The 24,736-nt window shown below is 52.8% G+C and overlaps 1 protein-coding gene across 1 annotated transcript in view; it reads left to right on the forward strand.

Moving 5' to 3' along the window:
• The first annotated feature begins 3,691 nt into the window (after positions 1-3,691).
• Positions 3,692-24,736, forward strand: part of LOC140396094 (transcription factor ETV6-like) — a 140,138-nt gene continuing 119,093 nt past the window's right edge. The window contains exons 1-3 of the mRNA XM_072484205.1: positions 3,692-4,047; positions 12,427-12,550; positions 23,398-23,562. Coding sequence (XP_072340306.1) covers positions 4,015-4,047; positions 12,427-12,550; positions 23,398-23,562 — 322 coding nt within the window. The 5' untranslated portion in view covers positions 3,692-4,014. The remainder of the gene's footprint in view (positions 4,048-12,426; positions 12,551-23,397; positions 23,563-24,736) is intronic.

The raw sequence follows: 24,736 nt of genomic DNA on the forward strand, positions 1-24,736 counted from the left end.
CGGCGTAGCAGATGGCGGCCCCCATGGATCGCACATGTTATGTGGAGGCGGAGGCGACAGACACGCTGCCACCTTGCGGGGTCTGCGGGGCTGTGAGTCTGTGGATCGGGTCTGTGAGTTCGAGTTCTTAGACCTGGCCAGGCAGACCTTGGTGACGTGTCCTTTCCGCCCGCAGCTGCTGCAGTTCGTGTTGCGGGCCGGGCAGTGCAGTCGGGGGTGTTGGGTCTGGCCGCAAAAGTAGCAGGGTAGCCCCCCATGATGGGCGGGCGGCCGTGCGGCTCAGGCCTGGGGTAGTCTCGGGTCGTGAGGGGGTCGCGTGATCGGCCGGCAACGCAGTAAAGCTCTGAAAAGCGGCCTCCAGAGAGGTAGCCAGTTTTACCGTGTCGTCCAGGTCCTGGGCCCCTTTTTCGAGCAGGCGCTGTCTCACATAGTTCGATCAGACCCCTGCCACGTAAACGTCTCGGACGGCGAGCTCCATGTGCTGAGTGGCCGTAACGGCCTGGTAGTTACAGTTGCGCGCGGGGGCTTTGAGGTCGCGTTGGTAATCATCTAGCGACACCCCGGGGCGCTGGCGACGAGTGGTGAAGACTTGTCGCGCGTATACCTTGTTCACAGGCCGCACATAGAGGCGTTCGAGTAGTGCGAGGGCCTCTGTATAGGAAGCGGCTTCGTCGAGCTGGACAGAAATGCGATGGCTCACTCGTGCGTGGAACATACAACATAGAACATTACAGCACAGTACAGGCCCTTCGACCCTCGATGTTGCGCCGAGCTGTGAAACCACTCTAAAGCCCTTCTACACTATTCCCTTATCGTCCATTTGTCTATCCAATGACCATTTAAATGTCCTTAGTGTTGGCGAGTCTACTACTGTTGCAGGCAGGGCATTCCACGCCCTTACTACTCTCTGAGTAAAGAACCTACCTCTGACATCTGTCTTATATCTCCCCTCAATTATGTCCCCTCGTGCTAGACATCACCATCCGAGGAAAAAGGCTCTCACTGTCCACCCTATCCAATCCTCTGATCATCTTGTAGGCCACAATTAAGTCACCTCTTAACCTTCTTCTCTCTAACGAAAACAGCCTCAAGTCCCTCAGCCTTCCCTCATAAGATCTTCCTTCCATACCAGGCAACATTCTGGTAAATCTCCTCTGCACCTTTTCCAATGCTTCCACATCCTTCCTATAATGCGGCAACCAGAATTGCACGCAATACTCCAAATGCGGCCGCACCAGAGTTTTGTACAGCTGCAACATGACCTCATGACTCCGAAACTCAATCCCTCTACCAATAAAAGCTAACACACCATATGCCTTCTTAACAACCCTCTCAACCTGGGTGGCAACTTTCAGGGATCTATGTACATGGACACCGAGATCTCTCTGCTCATCTACACTGCCAAGAATCTTACCATTAGCCCAGTACTCTGTCTTCCTGTTATTCCTCCAAAATGAATCACCTCACACTTTTCTGCATTAAACTCCATTTGCCTCCTCTCAGCCCAATGCTGCAGCTTATCTATGTCCCTCTGTAACTTGTAACATCCTTCCGCACTGTCCACAACTCCACCGACTTTAGTGTCATCTGCAAATTTACTCACCCATCCTTCTACGCCCTCCTCCAGGTCATTTATAAAAATGACAAACAGCAGTGGCCCCAAAACAGATCCTTGTGGTACACCACTAGTAACTGGACTCCAGTCTGAACATTTCCCATTAACCACCACCCTTTGTCTTCTTCCAGCTAGCCAATTTCTGATCCAAACTGCTAAATCACCCTGAATCCCATGCCTCCGTATTTTCTGCAGTAGCCTACCGTGGGGAACCTTATGCAACGCTTTACTGAAATCCATATACATCACATCAACTGCTCTACCCTCATCTACCTGTTCAGTCACCTTCTCAAAGAACTCGATAAGGTTTGTGAGGCACGACCTACCCTTCACAAAACCGTGTTGATCATCGCTAATCAAATTATTCCTTTCCAGAATAGATACATCCTATCTCTTATAAACCATTCCAAGATTTTGCCCACAACAGAAGTAAGGCTCACTGGTCTATAGTTACCAGGGTTGTCTCCTTCTTGAACAAGGGGACAACATTTGCTATCCTCCAGTCTTCTGGCACTATTCCTGTAGACAAAGATGACTTAAAGATCAAAGCCAAAGGCTCAGCAATCTCCTCCTTAGCTTCCCAGAGAATCCTAGGATAAATCCTATCCGGCCAAGGGGACTTATCTATTTTCACACTTTCCAGAATTGCGAACACCTCCTCCTTATGAACCTCAAGCCCTTCTAGTCTAGTAGCCTGATCTCAGTATTCTCCTCGACAACATTGTCTTTTTCCTGTGTGAATACTGACAAAAAATATTCATTTAGCAGTCGGGGAGATGGGGTTCAGGGTTAATGTGTCGGGGAACTGGGGTTCAGGGTTAATGTATTGGGAGGATGGGGTTCAGAGTTAATGAGTCGGGGAGATGGGGTTCAGGGTTAATGTGTCGGGGAGATGGGGTTCAGGGTTAATGTGTTGGGGAGATGGGGTTCAGGGTTAATGTGTTGGGGAGATGGGGTTCAGGGTTAATGTGTTGGTGAGATGGGGTTCAGGGTTAATGTGTCAGGGAGATGGGGTTCAGGGTTAATGTGTCGGGGAGATGGGGTTCAGGGTTAATATGTCGGGGAGATGGGGTTTAGGGTTAATGTGTCGGGGAGATGGGGTTCTGGGTTAATGTGTCAGGGAGATGGGGTTCTGGGTTAATGTGTCGGGGAGATGGGGTTCTGGGTTAATGTGTCAGGGAGATGGGGTTCAGGGTTAATGTGTTGGGGAGATGGGGTTCAGGGTTAATGTGTCGGGGAGATGGGGTTCAGGGTTAATGTGTTGGGGAGATGGGGTTCAGGGTTAATGTGTCAGGGAGATGGGGTTCAGGGTTAATGTGTCGGGGAGATGGGGTTCAGGATTAATGTGTTGGGGAGATGGGGTTCAGGGTTAATGTGTCAGGGAGATGGGGTTCAGGGTTAATGTGTCGGGAAGATGGGGTTCAGGGTTAATGTGTCGGGGAGATGGGGTTCAGGGTTAATGTGTCGGGGAGATGGGGTTCAGGGTTAATGTGTTGGGGAGATGGGGTTCAGGGTTAATGTGTTGGGGAGATGGGGTTCAGGGTTAATGTGTCGGGGAGATGGGGTTCAGGGTTAATGTGTCGGGGAGATGGGGTTCAGGGTTAATGTGTCGGGGAGATGGGGTTCAGGGTTAATGTGTTGGGGAGATGGGGTTCAGGGTTAATGTGTCGGGGTGATGGTGTTCAGAGTTAATGAGTCGGGGAGATGGGGTTCAGGGTTAATGTGTTGGGGAGATGGGGTTCAGGGTTAATGTGTCGGGGAGTTTAGGGGTAATGAATAATAAGTTGTGTCAGTAACTTCTAGTCTGTCTATTTCTAAACAGCTTTGTCGCGTCCCTGTAAATTCTGTAACTAATATGTGCGTTTGTGATAATGTGTGTTTTAGTCTGTGTGGTGTTGTGAGTTTGATGTGGAAAGGACTGCTTTCAGAGTGAATCCGAGGCCTTCCTGTGTGTGTGAGGCCTGTGTGTGGGTAAGACCCTCCTTCCACTGGCTTTAAAGCTGTGCTGTCTCTCAGTTCCCTCAATGCTGCAGCGATGTTTCCGGGTTGGCGTTCCCCTTTAAGAGGCTGCTGTCCTTTTCCCACCCGCTTGTTGCTGCTGGGAATTCACGTCAAAGGTTGGCCGGAGATTTGTGACCAACAATGAGATCGAGCAGCCTTTCGCTTTCTCTTCCCGGAAGAAGGAGAGCAGCTCAGGGATGTGATTCATTGCAGCCGGCCAGATCGCACCTTCCCCTGGATCTCCAGTAATCCTTCCCGGAACCGCACCCCTCTCCCTCCCTTCCCCGGCTGCAAGAGTCAGGGGCTGCTTCCCTTCCCAGGGAGGAGGAAAGAGTGGGAGGGAGGAGAGAGATAGGGGAGACGGAGAATTGGATCAGCAATCTCCTGATTTCCCAGACATGTCTGAAGCTCACAGCCAGCGACACATTAAGGTAAAAAGAAAGTTTGAAGCAACTCCTTGTACAGAGAAGTTGGCATTTGTCCGACTTTAGATCCACTTCCTTATTCCAACCGGCGCAGAGAGCGTGGGAGCTTCGCCTTGTCCTCAATTTCGCTACATTCTTGTCAATTTCGCTACATTCTTGTCAATTTCGCTACATTGTTGTTACATTGAAGCTGTGATCACAATGGAGGATGGGCAGTGAGAGGGAATCGGGATTGGGATTGGTGACTTCCCGGCCTCCGAGCCTGGGCTGGAAAGTATTTTCCTGACTTCTGGAAGTGGGGGATAGAATTCAAAAACAGCACAGCCTCTCTTACAGACCTGCAATCAGAGTGGGAAGAGGGGCAAACAAGCATCTTTAACCCTTTGTTTTCCTGCAGTTGTGCTGACAGTAGGTCTGTTTGTGTGTGTGTGTGTGTTTGAAGGGGGAAGGGGGGGGGGGGGGAGGGCGTCCCACTCTCAGGCCGGGCCTCTGCTGCATTCAGTTCCTGAAACTAAGAGCCCAGTCTTATTTTACTGCAGAGAGCCTCATTGGAATCCCATCCATCAGAGCATTTACCTGGCCGAATGAGGCTGTCTCTTTCCTGTTTACTCAAGTTCACAGTCACCTGGGAGATACCAGAGCTCAGAACCGATGCCAGTGCGAGAGGGCGCAGGGGGTGTCTCGAGTCTGTCAAAGGACTCCCACCCAAATCTGTCCAGTGGCAGTGGGTTGTGTCTTTTATTTTTCTGCATTCCTGCCCAGATCCCCTCCCTCGAGCTGATTGGCAGCAGGATCCATCAGCACTGATTTTCGACACCTGTCCAAGGTGATCTTGTCAGTAAACTATTTGGTCATGGGAGGCTTCACAGATGGAGATCCTGACTTCACCTCAGAGATTTTACAGTGAGCTGACTGGACAATGATGGGGACTGGGTGAGGAGGGGCAATGGGGTGGGGTAAGGAATCTCATCTGCATCCCCCCTCCCCCCCCCCCTTCAAACACACACACACACACACACACACACAAATCAAGCCAATGGAAGCAGCTCCAACAGATTTCAAAAGGATGATGGTACGTCAGGATCTCTTGAGGTATTAGGCATGGCGGATATAGAGTGTAGGACATTCACTGAGAAGGTTACACATTCACTGTGATTATCGAGATGACTCAAACTTCTGGAGTTGAGGGATTGGGAAACAGGATTATTTAAACTACAAACACCAACTAATTGAGTGGTTAATGTTGCCCCTCGACTGCAGGAATGACTCCCCCCTGCCTCGTTCTTTTACAGTTTAATATCTTCAGTCGCATTGTTGTTACAGGCTTTCAAGTGTCAGTTGAAAGGAATACAGGACAGGCATGTTCCTGTGAGGAAGAAAGATAAATACGGCAATTTTCGGGAACCTTGGATGACGAGTGATATTGTAGGCCTCGTCAAAAAGAAAAAGGAGGCATTTGTCAGGGCTAAAAGGCTGGGAACAGACGAAGCCTGTGTGGCATATAAGGAAAGTAGGAAGGAACTTAAGCAAGGAGTCAGGAGGGCTAGAAGGGGTCATGAAAAGTCATTGGCAAATAGGGTTAAGGAAAATCCCAAGGCTTTTTACACGTACATAAAAAGCAAGAGGGTAGCCAGGGAAAGGGTTGGCCCACTGAAGGATAGGCAAGGGAATCTATGTGTGGAGCCAGAGGAAATGGGCGAGGTACTAAATGAATACTTTGCATCAGTATTCACCAAAGAGAAGGAATTGGTAGATGTTGAGCCTGGAGAAGGGGGTGTAGATAGCCTGGGTCACATTGTGATCCAAAAAGACGAGGTGTTGGGTGTCTTAAAAAATATTAAGGTAGATAAGTCCCCAGGGCCGGATGGGGTCTACCCCAGAATACTGAAGGAGGCTGGAGAGGAAATTGCTGAGGCCTTGACAGAAATCTTTGGATCCTCGCTGTCTTCAGGGGATGTCCCGGAGGACTGGAGAATAGCCAATGTTGTTCCTCTGTTTAAGAAGGGTAGCAAGGATAATCCCGGGAACTACAGGCCGGTGAGCCTTACTTCAGTGGTAGGGAAATTACTGGAGAGAATTCTTCGAGACAGGATCTACTCCCATTTGGAAGCAAATGGACGTATTAGTGAGAGGCAGCACGGTTTTGTGAAGGGGAGGTCGTGTCTCACTAACTTGATAGAGTTTTTCGAGGAGGTCACTAAGATGATTGATGCAGGTAGGGCAGTAGATGTTGTCTATATGGACTTCAGTAAGGCCTTTGACAAGGTCCCTCATGGTAGACTAGTACAAAAGGTGAAGTCACACGGGATCAGGGGTGAACTGGCAAGGTGGATACAGAACTGGCTAGGCCATAGAAGGCAGAGGGTAGCAATGGAGGGATGCTTTTCTAATTGGAGGGCTGTGACCAGTGGTGTTCCACAGGGATCAGTGTTGGGACCTTTGCTGTTTGTAGTATATATAAATGATTTGGAGGAAAATGTAACTGGTCTGATTAGTAAGTTTGCAGACGACACAAAGGTTGGTGGAATTGCGGATAGCGATGAGGACTGTCTGAGGATACAGCAGGATTTAGATTGTCTGGAGACTTGGGCGGAGAGATGGCAGATGGAGTTTAATCCGGACAAATGTGAGGTAATGCATTTTGGAAGGGCTAATGCAGGTAGGGAATATACAGTGAATGGTAGAACCCTCAAGAGTATTGAAAGTCAAAGAGATCTAGGAGTACAGGTCCACAGGTCATTGAAAGGGGCAACACAGGTGGAGAAGGTAGTCAAGAAGGCATACGGCATGCTTGCCTTCATTGGCCGGGGCATTGAGTATAAGAATTGGCAAGTCATGTTGCAGCTGTATAGAACCTTAGTTAGGCCACACTTGGAGTATAGTGTTCAATTCTGGTCGCCACACTACCAGAAGGATGTGGAGGCTTTAGAGAGGGTGCAGAAGAGATTTACCAGAATGTTGCCTGGTATGGAGGGCATAAGCTATGAGGAGCGATTGAATAAACTCGGTTTGTTCTCACTGGAACGAAGGAGGTTGAGGGGCGACCTGATAGAGGTATACAAAATTATGAGGGGCATAGACAGAGTGGATAGTCAGAGGCTTTTCCCCAGGGTAGAGGGGTCAATTACTAGGGGGCATAGGTTTAAGGTGAGAGGGGCAAAGTTTAGAGTAGATGTACGAGGCAAGTTTTTTACGCAGAGGGTAGTGGGTGCCTGGAACTCACTACCGGAGGAGGTAGTGGAAGCAGGGAAGATAGGGACATTTAAGGGGCATCTTGACAAATACATGAATAGGATGGGAATAGAAGGATACGGACCCAGGAAGTGTAGAAGATTGTAGTTTAGTCGGGCAGTATGGTCGGCACGGGCTTGGAGGGCCGAAGGGCCTGTTCCTGTGCTGTACATTTCTTTGTTCTTTGTTTTGTTTGTAATTCATAATCTGTAATCAAAACCAGTTTTCCCAAATATTTCTTCACGTTTATATTTCCTCGTACCAGGCAGCATTACAGTGAATGGAAAATACCAGAAATACTTAAATGTCCTTAAATGTGTCTTTCTCCACAGACGCTCCCTGACCTACTGAGTCTTTTCAGCATTTTGGGTTTTTATTTCCAACATCCACAGTATTTTGTTTTTACAACTGGATTCCAGTAAAGCTGTCCAACAGCCTCTCTTTGCAACGCAGACCATTGACCATACTCAACCCACCTGTGTTTGAAAACTCAAAACACTGTTCAACATTAGATGCAATTCCATGATTGGACAGAACTTGCAGAACAGTCCTGATTGTGCCGAGAATTACACTGAAAATCAGTTTAAGATAATCAGCTAGGTTCACATTGTGGGTCACTTATCTGTGCTAGAAACCATATATATTCACATATGGCCCTGTCCTTTCCAGACAGAAGGAACATTGCATCTTTTTCAACGCACGGTGGCAGTGGTTAGCACTGTTGCTTAACAGTGCCAGGGTCCCAGGTTCGATTCCTGGCTTGGGTCACTGTCTGTACGGAGTCTGCACATTCTCCCCGTGTCTGCGTGGGTTTCCTCCGGGTGCTGCGGTTTCCTCCCACAAGTCCTGAAAGAGGTGCTGACATTCTGAATTCTCCCTCTGTGTACCCAAACAGGCGCTGGAATTTGGCGACTAGGGGCTTTTCACAGTAACTTCATTGCAATGTTAATGTAAGCCTATTTGTGACAATAAAGATTATTATTATTAACTAAACAGGAGTTTAGGGTACAGCCATTCCCTGGTTCATTCCTCAGGGCAATACCTTGACCAACCACAGTCAACCTGCCCAGTCTAAATTTGAACAAAGCTGGGTGGTTAATTGTTTTGTTCTATGCTGCATTATCCATGGCAACACGACCACCAATCAATCAGAGTCCACTTGTCAAACAATCAGCAGTCTCTTCTCATGCAGTATAAATTGTTGTTCCCCTGTTATGGTTGTCAGATGTTTGTGAGTGGTCCAGAGGAGTGCAAAAAGTTTTGTTGCTTGACTGGTTCTACAGCAATACTTCCTCTGTAATTTCACTATCCATTGTACACAGCGTGCAATCCAACCAACACAAATTAAAATGCAAGAGATTTGAGTAGCCAGCAGGAAAAATTTGTTCACACATAACTGTGAGGCGGCTCAATTCACTTGTAGGGTCAGTGTTTGAATCGGAAACTCCACTTTCCGAATGAGAATGGAGAGGTGGATGAAGGGAAGAGGGTCACGGAAACTTGTGAGCTAAATATAAATCAGGAGCGTTTTCCTGAATGCTGGGTAAATCCTGTCACTGCACGCTTGTGCTAAATGGTCAGCGTTCTGTAGCTTCTCTAGATAGTAACTAGTTAACATAATACCAATAAGGCAATTGGAGGCAGGCATATTATTAATCTGTGCTTGCCCTGACCTCTCTGATGATTCACTGAAACCCTGCCTGTCTGCTCAGCTCTGTGTAAAAACAACTTTCAATGTCCTGACCAAAAATCATCAATTATGGGTTTAGTCAACCTGTAAAAGGCATGCCCACCTGCCTTTATGGAGTTTAATCACTGTTGTAATCACAACACTTCCTTGGGACATCATTGTGAGGTGTGTTTCAATTCAACATTAATCTTCCTTTGCGCTTACTGGACAGCGCAAAGGGAGCTATACTCCAGGACACGCTGTACCTAACCACTATTATACACTGGCCATAGGTACAGTGTTATACAGTGACAGACATGTCTCCATTGGTACTGTACCACAGTGTTATACAATGACAGACCTGTTCCGACCAGAACCGGACCTGAGAGTTATACAGTGACAGACATGTCTCCATTGGTACTGTACCCTAGTGTTATACAGTGACAGACATGTCCCCATCAGAACTGTACCCTAGTGTTATACAGTGACAGACATGTCTCCATTGGTACTGTACCCTAGTGTTATACAGTGACAGACATGTCCCCACCAGTACTGTACCCCAGTGTTATACAGTGACAGACATGTCCCCATCAGAACTGTACCCTAGTGTTATACAGTGACAGACATGTCTCCATTGGTACTGTACCCCAGTGTTACACAGTGACATATCTGTCCCCACCAGTACTGTACCCCAGTGTTATACAGCGACAGACCTTTCGTACTGATACTGTACTCCAGTGTTACACAGTGACAGACCTGTCCCCACCAGTACTGTACCCCAGTGTTATACACTGACAGACATGTCCCCACCAGTACTGTACCCCAGTGTTACACAGTGACAGACCTGTCCCCACCAGTACTGTGCCCCAGTGTTACACAGTGACAGACCTGTCCCCACCAGTACTGTACCCCAGTGTTATACAGTGACAGACCAGTCCCCACCAGTACTGTACCCCAGTGTTATACAGTGACAGACCTGTCCCCACCAGTACTGTACCCCAGTGTTATACAGTGACAGACCTGTCCCCACCAGTACTGTACCCCAGTGTTATACAGTGACAGACCAGTCCCCACCAGTACTGTACCCCAGTGTTATACAGTGACAGACCTGTCCCCACGGTACTGTACCCCAGACAGGACTGCACCTCAGTGTTACACAGTGACAGACAAAGGGACGGCATGTGGCACAGTAGTTAGTACTGGGACTGTGGCGCTGAGGACCCGAGTTCAAATCCCAGCTCTGGGTTACTGTACCTGTGGAGTTTGCACATTCTCCCCATGTCTGCGTGGGTTTCACCCCCACAACCCAAAGATGTGCAGGTTAGGTGGATTGGCCACGCTAAATTGCCCCTTAATTGGAAAAACAAAATTATTGGTCACCCTAAATTTAAAAAAAAATAGTGACAGACCTGTGACAGTGTGACCAGTGATAGACCTGACCCAGTGTCCCCACCAGTACTGTACCCCAGTGTTATACAGTGACAGACCCGTCCCCACCAGTACTGTTCCCCAGTGTTACACAGTGACAGACCTGACCCCACCAGTACTGTATCCCAGTGTTATACAGGGACAGACCTGACCCCACCAGTACTGTACCCCAGTGTTATACAGTGACAGACCCATCCCCACCAGTACTGTACCCCAGTGTTATACAGTGACAGACCTGTCCCCACCATTACTGTATCCCAGTGTTATACAGGGACAGACCTGCCCCCACCAGTACTGTACCCTAGTGTTATACAGTGACAGACCCGCCCCCACCAGTACTGTACCCCAGTGTTATACAGTGACAGACCTGTCCCCACCATTACTGTATCCCAGTGTTATACAGGGACAGACCTGCCCCCACCAGTACTGTACCCCAGTGTTATACAGTGACAGACCCGTCCCCACCAGTACTGTACCCCAGTGTTATACAGGACAGACCAGTCCCCACCAGTACTGTATCCCTGTGTTATACAGTGACAGACCTGTCCCCATCAGAACTGTACCCTAGTGTTATACAGTGACAGACATGTCTCCATTGGTACTGTACCCCAGTGTTACACAGTGACATATCTGTCCCCACCAGTACTGTACCACAGTGTTATACAGCGACAGACCTTTCGTACTGATACTGTACTCCAGTGTTACACAGTGACAGACCCGTCCCCACCAGTACTGTACCCCAGTGTTATACAGCGACAGACCCGCCCCCGCCAGTACTGTGCCCCAGTGTTATACAGTGACAGACCTGTCCCCACCAGTACTGTACCCCAGTGTCATACAGTGACAGACCTGTCCACACCAGTACTGTACCCCAGTGCTATACAGTGACAGACCCGCCCCCACCAGTACTGTTCCCCAGTGTTATACAGTGACAGACCTGTCCCCACCAGTACTGTACCCCAGTGTTATGCAGTGACAGACCAGTCCCTACCATTACTGTACCCCAGGGCTATATAGTGACAGACCAGTCCCCAACAGTACTGTACCCCAGTGTTACACAGTGACAGACCTGTCCCCACCAGTACTGTACCCCAGTATTATACAGTGACAGACCAGTCCCCACCATTACTGTATCCCAGTGTTATACAGTGACAGACCCGCCCCCACCAGTACTGTTCCCCAGTGTTATACAGTGACAGACCCGTCCCCACCAGTACTGTACCCCAGTGTTATACAGTGACAGACCCGTCCTCACCAGTACTGTACCCCAGTGTTATACAGTGACAGACCCGTCCCCACCAGTACTGTACACCAGTGTTACACAGTGACAGACCCGTCCCCACCAGTACTGTACCCCAGTGTTCTACAGTGACAGACCCGCCCCCACCAGTACTGTACCCCAGTGTTATACAGTGACAGACCCGTCCCCACCAGTACTGTGCCCCAGTGTTATACAGTGACAGACCTGTCCCCACCAGTACTGTACCCCAGTGTTATACAGTGACAGACCCATCCCCACCAGTACTGTGCTCCAGTGTTATACAGTGACAGACCCGCCCCCACCAGTACTGTACCCCAGTGTTAGACAGTGACAGACCCGTCCCCACCAGTACTGTGCCCCAGTGTTATACAGTGACCCACCCGTCCCCACCAGTACTATACCCCAGTGTTATATAGTGACAGACCCGTCCCCACCAGTACAATACCCCAGTGTTATATAGTGACAGACCTGTCCCCACCAGTACTGTACCGCAGTGTTATACACGGACAGACCTGTCCCCACCAGTACTGTACCCCAGTGCTATACAGTGTCAGACCCGTCCCCACCAGAATCATATCTATCTGACTATAGGAGGGAGCTCAACTTTGTATCTAACCTCTGTCGACCCATTTAGTGTGTATTTGATGGAAGTTTCTGCACCAACGTTTACCCCGTTACTATAGTGTGGTTTACTGTCCTGGGAGGGTTACAATGAGGGGCTGTTAGATATGGTTTTGCGCAGAGCTGCACTGTTTGTGTTGCTGTGTTTCTGACCTGGTGAATTGTATTTCCACAGCAAGAGAGAAACGCCTACACTCCCCCAGTCAGCCCCGTGCCACCGTTCAGCAACTCCGTGCACAGCACTGTGTCTGAGGGCAGACGCATGGAGAATGGAACTTACAGTCTCCCCAATCATCTCCGTAAGTACCACTTGTAACATGGAGAGTCAGTGTTTCAGGGCCAGTGAACACTGCGCTGGGCTGGCCAATCCCACAGGGAGACTGCTGTCTCCCCTCCTCAGCACAACAATATAACACCACCCATCCCATCTCCACCCCCTCCCCCTCCCACCTCCACCCCCTCACAACCCCACCCCCTCCCAGATCCACCTCCTCCCCCTCCCAGCTCCACCTCCTCCCCCTCCCAGCTCCACCTCCTCCCCCTCCCAGCTCCACCTCCTCCCCCTCCCAGCTCCACCTCCTCCCCCTCCCAGCTCCACCTCCTCCCCCTCCCAGCTCCACCTCCTCCCCCTCCCAGCTCCACCCCCTCCCAGCTCCACCCCCTCCCAGGTCCACCCCCTCCCAGCTCCACCTCCTCCCCCTCCCACCTCCACCCCCTCCCAGCTCCATCTCCACCCCCTCCCAGCTCCACCCCCTCCCAGCTCCACCTCCTCCCCCTCCCAGCTCCACCCCCTCCCAGCTCCACCCCCACCCCCTCCCAGCTCCCCCCCACCCCCTTCCAGCTCCACCTCCACCCCCTTCCAGCTCCACCTCCTCCCCCTCCCACCTCCACCCCCTCCCAGCTCCACCTCCTCCCAGCTCCACCTCCACCCCCTCCCAGCTCCACCCCCTCCCAGCTCCACCTCCACCCCCTCCCAGCTCCACCTCCACCCCCTCCCAGCTCCACCTCCACCCCCTCCCAGCTCCACCTCCACCCCCTCCCAGCTCCACCTCCACCCCCTCCCAGCTCCACCCCCACCCCCTCCCAGCTCCCCCCCACCCCCTTCCAGCTCCACCTCCACCCCCTCCCAGCTCCACCTCCTCCCCCTCCCACCTCCACCCCCTCCCAGCTCCACCTCCTCCCAGCTCCACCTCCACTCCCTCCCAGCTCCACCTCCACCCCCTCCCAGCTCCACCTCCTCCCAGCTCCACCTCCACTCCCTCCCAGCTCCACCTCCACCCCCTCCCAGCTCCACCTCCTCCCAGCTCCACCTCCACCCCCTCCCAGCTCCACCTCCTCCCCCTCCCACCTCCACCCCCTCCCAGCTCCATCTCCACCCCCTCCCACCTCCACCCCCTCCCAGCTCCACCTCCACCCCCTCCCAGCTCCACCTCCACCCCCTCCCAGCTCCACCACCCCCAGCCCCATCTCCACCCCCTCCCAGCTCCACCCCCTCCCAGCTCCACCTCCACCCCCTCCCAGCTCCACCTCCACCCCCTCCCAGCTCCACCACCCCCAGCCCCATCTCCACCCCCTCCCAGCTCCACCTCCTCCCCCTCCCACCTCCACCCCCTCCCAGCTCCACCTCCACCCCCTCCCAGCTCCACCTCCACCCCCTCCCAGCTCCACCTCCACCCCCTCCCAGCTCCACCTCCACCCCCTCCCAGCTCCACCTCCACCCCCTCCCAGCTCCACCACCCCCAGCCCCATCTCCACCCCCTCCCAGCTCCACCTCCACCCCCTCCCAGCTCCACCTCCTCCCCCTCCCAGCTCCACCCCCTCCCAGCTCCACCTCCTCCCCCTCCCACCTCCACCCCCTCCCAGCTCCACCCCCACCCCCTCCCAGCTCCACCCCCACAACCTCCCAGCTCCCCCCACCCCCTCCCAGCTCCCCCCCACCCCCTCCCAGCTCCCCCCCACCCCCTCCCAGCTCCCCCCCACCCCCTCCCAGCTCCCCCCCACCCCCTCCCAGCTCCCCCCCACCCCCTCCCAGCTCCCCCCCACCCCCTCCCAGCTCCCCCCCACCCCCTCCCAGCTCCCCCCACCCCCTCCCAGCTCCCCCCCCACCCCCTCCCAGCTCCACCTCCACCCCCACCACCTCCCAGCTCCACCTCCACCCCCTCCCAGCTCCCCCCACCCCCTCCCAGCTCACCCCCACCCCCTCCCAGCTCACCCCCACCCCCTCCCAGCTCCACCCCCTCCCAGCTCCACCTCCACCCCCTCCTCTTCCCACCTCCACACCCCCCAGCCCCACCTCCATCCCCTCCCAGCTCCACTGCCAACTCTCTCCCGCTTCCCCCATCCACTGCCCACTCTCTCTCTCTTCCCTCGTCCACTGCCCACTCTCTCCTTCCCCCATTAACTGCCCACTCTCTCCCTCTTCCCCCCCATCCACTGCCCACTCTCTCCTTCCCCCATCCACTGCCCACTCTCTCCCTCTTCCCCCATCCACTGCCCACTCTCTCCCTCTACCCCCATCCACTGCCCACTCTCTCCTTCTTCCCCCATCCACTGCCCACTCTCTCCCTCTTCCCCCCCATCCACTGCCCACTCTCTCCTTCCCCCATCCACTGCCCACTCACTCCCTCTTCCCCCATCCACTGCCCACTCTCTCCTTCCCCCATCCACTGCCCACTCTCTCCCTCTTCCCCCCCATCCACTACCCACTCTCTCCCTCTTCCCCATCCACTGCCCACTCTATCCCTCTTCCCCATCCACTGCCCACTCTCTCCCTCTTCCCCCCCATCCACTGCCCACTCTCTCTCTTCCCCCATCCAATACCCAATCTCTCCCCCTTCCCCCATCCACTGCCCACTCTCTCCCTCTTCCCCATCCACTGCCCACTTTCTCCCTCTTCCCCCATCCACTGCCCACTCTCTCGCTCTTCCCCCATCCACTGCCCACTCTCTCCCTCTTCCCCCCCCATCCACTGCCCACTCTCTCCCTCTTCCCCCCCCATCCACTGCCCACTCTCTCCCTCTTCCCCCCCATCCACTGCCCCCCCTCTCCCTCTTCCCCCCATCCACTGCCCACTCTCTCCCTCCTCCCCCATCCACTGCCCGCTCTCTCGCTCTTCCCCCATCCACTGCACACTCTCTCCCTCTTTCCCCCCCCCATCCACTGCACACTCTCTCCCTCTTCCCCCCCCCCCATCCACTGCCCACTCTCTCCCTCTTCCCCCCATCCACTGCCCACTCACTCCCTCTTCCCCCATCCACTGCCCACTCTCTCCCTCTTCCCCATCCACTGCCCACTCTCTCCGTCTTCCCCCATCCGCTACCCACTCTCTCCCTCTTCCCCATCCACTGCCCACTCTCTCCCTCTTCCCCATCCACTGCCCACTCTCTCCCTCTTCCCCCCCATCCACTGCCCACTCTCTCTCTTCCCCCATCCAATGCCCAATCTCTCCCCCTTCCCCCATCCACTGCCCACTCTCTCCCTCTTCCCCATCCACTGCCCACTTTCTCCCTCTTCCCCCATCCACTGCCCACTCTCTCGCTCTTCCCCCATCCACTGCCCACTCTCTCCCTCTTCCCCCCCCATCCACTGCCCACTCTCTCCCTCTTCCCCCCCCATCCACTGCCCACTCTCTCCCTCTTCCCCCCATCCACTGCCCCCCCTCTCCCTCTTCCCCCCCATCCACTGCCCACTCTCTCCCTCCTCCCCCATCCACTGCCCGCTCTCTCGCTCTTCCCCCATCCACTGCACACTCTCTCCCTCTTCCCCCCCCCCATCCACTGCACACTCTCTCCCTCTTCCCCCCCCCCCCATCCACTGCCCACTCTCTCCCTCTTCCCCCCATCCAACTGCCCACTCTCTCCCTCTTCCCCATCCACTGCCCACTCTCTCCTCTTCCCCCCCATCCATTGCCCACTCTCTCCCTCTTCCCCCCCATCCACTGCCCACTCTCTCCCTCTTCCCCATCCGCTGCCCACTCTCTCCCTCTTCCCCATCCACTGCCCACTCTCTCCCACTTCCCCCATCCACTGCCCACTCTCTCCCTCTTCCCCCCCATCCGGTGCCCACTCACTCCCTCTTCACCCAGCCAATGCCCACTCTCTCCCTCTTCCCCCCCATCCAATGCCCACTCTCTCCTCTTCCCCTATCCACTGCCCACTCACTCCTTCTACCCCCCATCCACTACCCACTCTCACCCTCTGCTCCCCATCCACTGCCCACTCTCTCCCTCTTCCCCCCCCTCCCATCCACTGCCCACTCTCTCCTTCCCCCATCCACTGCCCACTCTCTCCCTCTTCCCCCATCCACTGCCCACTCTCTCCCTCTACCCCCATCCACTGCCCACTCTCTCCTTCCCCCATCCACTGCCCACTCTCTCCCTCTTCCCCCCATCCACTGCCCACTCTCTCCTTCCCCCATCCACCGCCCACTCTCTCCCTCTTCCCCCATCCACTGCCCACTCTCTGCCTCTTCCCCCATCCACTGCCCACTCTCTCCTTCCCCCATCCACCGCCCACTCTCTCCCTCTTCCCCCCCATCCACTGCCCACTCTCTCCCTCTTCCCGCATCCACTGCCCAATCTCTCCATCTTCCCCCATCCACTGCCCACTCTCTCCCTCTTCCCCATCCACTGCCCACTCTCTCCCTCTTCCCCCACCCACTGCCCACTCTCTCGCTCTTCCCCCATCCACTGCCCACTCTCTCCCTCTCCCCCCCCATCCACTGCCCACTCTCTCCCTCTTTCCCCCCATCCACTGCCCCCTCTCTCCCTCTTCCCCCCCATCCACTGCCCACTCTCTCCCTCCTCCCCCATCCACTGCCCACTCTCTCCCTCTTTTCCCCATCCACTGCCCACTCTCTCCCTCTTCGCCCCCATCCACTGCCCACTCTCTCCTCTTCCCCCCCCATCCACTGCCCACTCTCTCCCTCTTCCCGCCCATCCACTGCCCACTCTCTCCCTCTTCCCCCATCCACTGCCCACTCTCTCCCTCTTCCCCCACCATCCGCTGCCCACTCTCTCCTTCCCCCATCCACTGCCCACTCTCTCCTCTTCCCCATCCACTGCCCACTCTCTCCCTCTTCCCCCCCACACCCACTGCCCACTCTCTCCCTCTTCCCTCATCCACTGCCCACTCTCTCCCTCTTCCCCCATCCACTGCCCACTCTCTCCCTCTTCCCCATCCACTGCCCACTCTCTCCCTCTTCCCCCCCCCATCCACTGCCCACTCTCTCCCTCTTTCCCCCCCATCCACTGCCCACTCTCTCCCTCTTCCCCCATCCACTGCCCACTCTCTCCCTCTCCCCCCCCCCCCCCCCCCCCCCCCCCATCCGCTGCCCACTCTCTCACTCTTCCCCCCAAAGAACAAAGAACAAAGAAATGTACAGCACAGGAACAGGCCCTTCGGCCCTCCAAGCCCGTGCCGACCATGCTGCCCGACTAAACTTCAATCTTCTACACTTCCTGGGTCCGTATCCCTCTATTCCCATCCTATTCATGTATTTGTCAAGATGCCCCTTAAATGTCACTATCGTCCGTGCTTCCACCACCTCCTCCGGTAGCGAGTTCCAGGCACCCACTACCCTCTGCGTAAAAAACTTGCCTCGTACATCTACTCTAAACCTTGCCCCTCTCACCTTAAACCTATGCCCCCTAGTAATTGACCCCTCTACCCTGGGGAAAAGCCTCTGACTATCCACTCTGTCTATGCCCCTCATAATTTTGTATACCTCTATCAGGTCTCCCCTCAACCTCCTTCGTTCCAATGAGAACAAACCGAGTTTATTCAACCGCTCCTCATAGCTAATGCCCTCCATACCAGGCAACATTCTGGTAAATCTCTTCTGCACCCTCTCTAAAGCCTCCACATCCTTCTGGTAGTGTGGCGACCAGAATTGAACACTATACTCCAAGTGTGGCCTAACTAAGGTTCTATACAGCTGCAACATGACTTGCCAATTCTTATACTCAATGCCCCGGCCAATGAAGGCAAGCATGCCGTATGCCTTCTTGACTACCTTCTCCACCTGTGTTGCCCCTTTCAATGACCTGTGGACCTGTACTCCTAGATCTCTTTGACTTTCAATACTCTTGAGGGTTCTACCATTCACTGTATATTCCCTACCTGCATTAGACCTTCCAAAATGCATTACCTCACATTTGTCCGGATTAAACTCCATCTGCCATCTCTCCGCCCAAGTCTCCAGACAATCTAAATCCTGCTGTATCCTCCGACAGTCCTCATCGCTATCCGCAATTCCGCCAACCTTTGTGTCGTCTGCAAACTTACTAATCAGACCAGTTACATTTTCCTCCAAATCATTTATATATACTACAAAGAGCAAAGGTCCCAGCACTGATCCCTGTGGAACACCACTGGTCACAGCCCTCCAATTAGAAAAGCATCCCTCCATTGCTACTCTCTGCCTTCTATGGCCTAGCCAGTTCTGTATCCACCTTGCCAGCTCCCTGATCCCGTGTGACTTCACCTTTTGTACTAGTCTACCATGAGGGACCTTGTCAAAGGCCTTACTGAAGTCTATATAGACAACATCTACTGCCCTACCTGCATCAATCATCTTAGTGACCTCCTCGAAAAACTCTATCAAGTTAGTGAGACACGACCTCCCCTTCACAAAACCGTGCTGCCTCTCACTAATACGTCCATTTGCTTCCAAATGGGAGTAGATCCTGTCTCGAAGAATTCTCTCCAGTAATTTCCCTACCACTGAAGTAAGGCTCACCGGCCTGTAGTTCCCGGGATTATCCTTGCTACCCTTCTTAAACAGAGGAACAACATTGGCTATTCTCCAGTCCTCCGGGACATCCCCTGAAGACAGCGAGGATCCAAAGATTTCTGTCAAGGCCTCAGCAATTTCCTCTCCAGCCTCCTTCAGTATTCTGGGGTAGATCCCATCAGGCCCTGGGGACTTATCTACCTTAATATTTTTTAAGACACCCAACACCTCGTCTTTTTGGATGACAATGTGACCCAGGCTATCTACACCCCCTTCTCCAGACTCAACATCTACCAATTCCTTCTCTTTGGTGAATACTGATGCAAAGTATTCATTTAGTACCTCGCCCATTTCCTCTGGCTCCACACATAGATTCCCTTGCCTATCCTTCAGTGGGCCAACCCTTTCCCTGGCTACCCTCTTGCTTTTTATGTACGTGTAAAAAGCCTTGGGATTTTCCTTAACCCTATTTGCCAATGACTTTTCATGACCCCTTCTAGCCCTCCTGACTCCTTGCTTAAGTTCCTTCCTACTTTCTTTATATTCCACGCAGGCTTCGTCTGTTCCCAGCCTTTTAGCCCTGACAAATGCCTCCTTTTTCTTTTTGACGAGGCCTACAATATCTCTCGTCATCCAAGGTTCCCGAAAATTGCCGTATTTATCTTTCTTCCTCACAGGAACATGCCGGTCCTGTATTCCTTTCAACTGCCACTTGAAAGCCTCCCACATGTCAGATGTTGATTTGCCCTCAAACATCCGCCCCCAATCTATGTTCTTCAGTTCCCGCCTAATATTGTTATAATTAGCCTTCCCCCAATTTAGCACATTCATAGAACATAGAACAATACAGCGCAGTACAGGCCCTTCGGCCCACGATGTTGCACCGAAACAAAAGCCATCTAACCTACACTATGCCATTATCATCCATATGTTTATCCAATAAACTTTTAAATGCCCTCAATGTTGGCGAGTTCACTACTGTAGCAGGTAGGGCATTCCACGGCCTCACTACTCTTTGCGTAAAGAACCTACCTCTGACCTCTGTCCTATATGTATTACCCCTCAGTCTAAAGTTATGTCCCCTCGTGCCAGCCATATCCATCCGCGGGAGAAGGCTCTCACTGTCCACCCTATCCAACCCCCTGATCATTTTGTATGCCTCTATTAAGTCTCCTCTTAACCTTCTTCTCTCCAACGAAAACAACCTCAAGTCCATCAGCCTTTCCTCATAAGATTTTCCCTCCATACCAGGCAACATCCTGGTAAATCTCCTCTGCACCCGCTCCAAAGCCTCCACGTCCTTCCTATAATGCGGTGACCAGAACTGTACGCAATACTCCAAATGCGGCCGTACCAGAGTTCTGTACAGCTGCAACATGACCTCCCGACTCCGGAACTCAATCCCTCTACCAATAAAGGCCAACACTCCATAGGCCTTCTTCACAACCCTATCAACCTGGGTGGCAACTTTCAGGGATCTATGTACATGGACACCTAGATCCCTCTGCTCATCCACACTTCCAAGAACTTTACCATTAGCCAAATATTCCGCATTCCTGTTATTCCTTCCAAAGTGAATCACCTCACACTTCTCTACATTAAACTCCATTTGCCACCTCTCAGCCCAGCTCTGCAGCTTATCTATATCCCTCTGTAACCTGCTACATCCTTCCACACTATCGACAACACCACCGACTTTAGTATCGTCTGCAAATTTACTCACCCACCCATCTGCGCCTTCCTCTAGGTCATTGATAAAAATGACAAACAGCAACGGCCCCAGAACAGATCCTTGTGGTACTCCACTTGTAACTGAACTCCATTCTGAACATTTCCCATCAACCACCACCCTCTGTCTTCTTTCAGCTAGCCAATTTCTGATCCATATCTCTACATTCATCCTAGGACCACTCTTATCCTTGTCCACCAGTACTTTAAAACTTACTGAATTGTGGTCACTGTTACCGAAATGCTCCCCTACTGAAACATCTACCACCTGGCCGGGCTCATTCCCCAATACCAGGTCCAGTACCGCCCCTTCCCTAGTTGGACTGTCTACATTTTGTTTTAAGAAGCCCTCCTGGATGCTCCTTACAAACTCCGCCCCGTCTAAGCCCCTGGCACTAAGTGAGTCCCAGTCAATATTGGGGAAGTTGAAGTCTCCCATCACCACAACCCTGTTGTTTTTACTCTTTTCCAAAATCTGTCTACCTATCTGCTCCTCTATCTCCCGCTGGCTGTTGGGAGGCCTGTAGTAAACCCCCAACATTGTGACTGCACCCTTCTTATTCCTGATCTCTATCCATATAGCCTCACTGCCCTCTGAGGTGTCCTCTCGCAGTACAGCTGTGATATTCTCCCGAACCAGTAGCGCAACTCCGCCTCCCCTTTTACATCCCCCTCTATCCCGCCTGAAACATCTAAATCCTGGACCGTTTAGCTGCCAATCCTGCCCTTCCCTCAACCAGGTCTCTGTAATGGCAACAACATCATAGTTCCAAGTACTAATCCAAGCTCTAAGTTCATCTGCCTTACCCGTAATACTTCTTGCATTAAAACATATGCACTTCAGGCCACCAGACCCGCTGTGTTCAGCAACTTCTCCCTGTCTGCTCTGCCTCAGAGCCCCACTGTCCCTATTCCCTAGTTCTCCCTCAATGCTCTCACCTCCTGACCTATTGCTCCCGTGCCCACCCCCCTGCCATACTAGTTTAAACCCTCCCGTGTGACACTAGCAAACCTCGCGGCCAGGATATTTATGCCTCTCCGGTTTAGATGCAACTCAGGTCACACCTGCCCCGGAAGAGCTCCCAGTGGCCCAGATAATGGAAACCGTCCCTCCTACACCAGCTGTTTAGCCACGTGTTTAGCTGCTCTATCTTCCTATTTCTAGCCTCACTGGCACGTGGCACAGGGAGTAATCCCGAGATTACAACCCTCGAGGTCCTGTCTTTTAACTTTCTGCCTAGCTCCCTGAACTCCTGCTGCAGGACCTCATGCCCCTTCCTGCCTATGTCGTTAGTACCAATATGTACCTCTGCCTGTTTGCCCTCCCCCTTCAGGATGCCCTCTACCCGTTCGGAGACATCCTGGACCCTGGCACCAGGGAGGCAACATACCATCCTGGAGTCTCTTTCACGTCCACAGAAGCGCCTATCTGTGCCCCTGACTATAGAGTCCCCTATTACTATTACTCTTCTGCGCTTTGACCCTCCCTTCTGAACATCAGCGCCAGCTGTGGTGCCACTGCTCTGGCTGCTGCTGTTTTCCCCTGATAGGCTATCCCCCCCGACAGTATCCAAAGGGGTATATCTGTTCGAGAGGGGGACAACCACAGGGGATTCCTGCACTGACTGCCTGCCCTTTGTGGTGGTCACCCATTTCTCTGCCTGCACCTTGGGTGTGACCACATTTACATAACTGCGATCTATGACGCTTTCCGCCACCTGCATGCTCCTAAGTGCATCCAATTGCTGCTCCAACCGAACCATGCGGTCTGTGAGGAGCTCCAGTTGGTTGCACTTTCTGCAGATGAAGCCATCCGGGACGCTGGAAGCCTCCCGGACCTGCCACATCTCACACTCAGAGCACAGCACCCCTCTAACTGACATTGCGTCAATTAATTAAAATTAAAATTAAAAGTTTTTTTTTTGAATATTTTTAAAAATAAATTTCAAAGTTACTGTTAACTATCTGTTTCCTAGCACTAGATTTCTAATAGAAATGCGAAAGCTAAATATAGTACTCTCCGATCTCTGGCTTAGATACCCCTCTAAATTATAATTAAGTAATTATGTTTAATTAGTTACCAATGCTCAATTCTTTTTAAATTTAGTGTAGATTCCCAACCAGCCACTCAGGCCACAGCTTTTCTGTGATGTCACTTCAGTTTCCCCCCAACACACACACAATTTGAAAAAGGTACAAAAGTAAAAATGAGTAAAAATCACTTACTTACCTTCTTAGTGTTAATAACAACATATGGTACTTACCTCAGACCAATGGGTTTTATTATTAGGTTAGAGGAGGGGGGCGGGTGGGAGACTACACGTGTAGTGTCTCGGGTTTCCTCTCCACCAGAATTTATTGGTCAGGGTCTTCCCAGAAGCCCACTCTCTTCACTGCATTCTCTCCTCCTCTTTCCCCCCCCCCATCCACTGCCCACTCTCTCCCTCTTCCCCATCCACTGCCCACTCTCCCTGCCTCCCCCCCCCCCCCCATCCACTGCCCACTCTCTCCCTCTTCCCCATCCACTGCCCACGCTCCCTGTCTTCCCCCCCCCCCCACCACATCCACTGCCCACTCTCCCCAGCACTCTCTCTCTCTGCCTCCCTTGCAGGCTGATAGGTGGGCAGTGGATGCTGAGTTACTGACTCCAGTTGGTGCCTGTGACTGAGTCTGTCTTGTTCACTAGGCCTACAGCCTGTCTTCTGGAGTCGGGTGGATGTGGCCCAGTGGCTCAAGTGGGCAGAACATGAATACTCCCTGCGTCCGATGGAGAGCGACATGTTTGAGATGAACGGTAAAGCCCTGTGCCTGCTCACCAAAGAGGACTTCCGATATCGCTGCCCACATTCAGGTAAGGAGCTCCACCTCCAGAGGAATATTCTGCCAGCAAACACCAGCAGCTGGGCAGCTGTGGACAGGGTCAGGGCGGAATGGGGGGTTGCCGGGTGTGGGGAGCTGAAACCTGAGCAAGGGGGAGACGTGGAGCGGTGTCGGGGGAGGCGGTTTGACCTAAGGCTGTTAAATTCACTGCTGACTTGCTGAGGCTAGAATGTGTCGGTGCAGACTCGATGGGCAGGAGGGCCTCCTGTACTGTGCTGAGAGGGTGCAGCACGGTAGCACAGTGGTTAGCACAATTGCTTCACAGCTCCAGGGTCCCAAGTTCGATTCCAGCTTGGGTCACTGTCTGTGCGGAGTCTGCACATCCTCCCCGTGTGTGCGTGGGTTTCCTCCGGGTGCTCCGGTTTCATCCCACAGTGCAAAGACCTGCAGGTTAGTTGGATTGGCCATGATAAATTGCCCCTTATTGTCTAAAAGGTTGGGTGGGGTTACTGGGTTACGGGGATAGGGTGGAGGCATGGTGTTCTTTCCAAGGGCCGGTGCAGACTCAATGGGCCGAATGGCCTCCTTCTGCACTGTAAATTCTATGATTCTATGAAAGGAATAAGGACCAAGGAAGTATAGACGATTTTAGTTTAGTCGGGCAGCATGGTCGGCGCAGGCTGGGAGGGCCGAAGGGCCTGTTCCTGGGCTGTACCTCTCTTTATTCTTTGTTCTTAACTGTCCAATCTTTGTGTCATCCACAAACGTACTGATCCAACCCCCACATAGTCATCAATGTCATTTATATAAATGACAAATGATAAATGGAGGCCCAGCACAGATCGTTGTGGTACGCCACTGGACACTGGCTCCAGTCACTAAAGCAGCCGTCTGTCATCACCCTCCGTCTCCTACAGCTCAGCCAATTTTGAATCCTCCTTGTCAAGTTACCCTGTTTCCCAGGTGCATTTGCCTTCTTTACTAAGTCGCCCATGTGGGACCTTGTCAAAGGCTTTGCTGAAATCCATGAAAACTACATCAGCTGCACCACCTTCATCGACACACCTGGTCACATGCTCAAAAGATTCAATCATATTTGTTGGGCATGGCCTCCCTCTGACAGCCATGCTGACTCTCCCTGATCAAACCTTGCCTCTGAAAGCGGAGACAGATTCTCTCCTTCAGAATCTTCTCCAATAGCTTCT

This window comes from Scyliorhinus torazame, chromosome 19 (genome assembly GCF_047496885.1).
Source record: "Scyliorhinus torazame isolate Kashiwa2021f chromosome 19, sScyTor2.1, whole genome shotgun sequence".
NCBI lineage: Eukaryota > Metazoa > Chordata > Chondrichthyes > Carcharhiniformes > Scyliorhinidae > Scyliorhinus > Scyliorhinus torazame.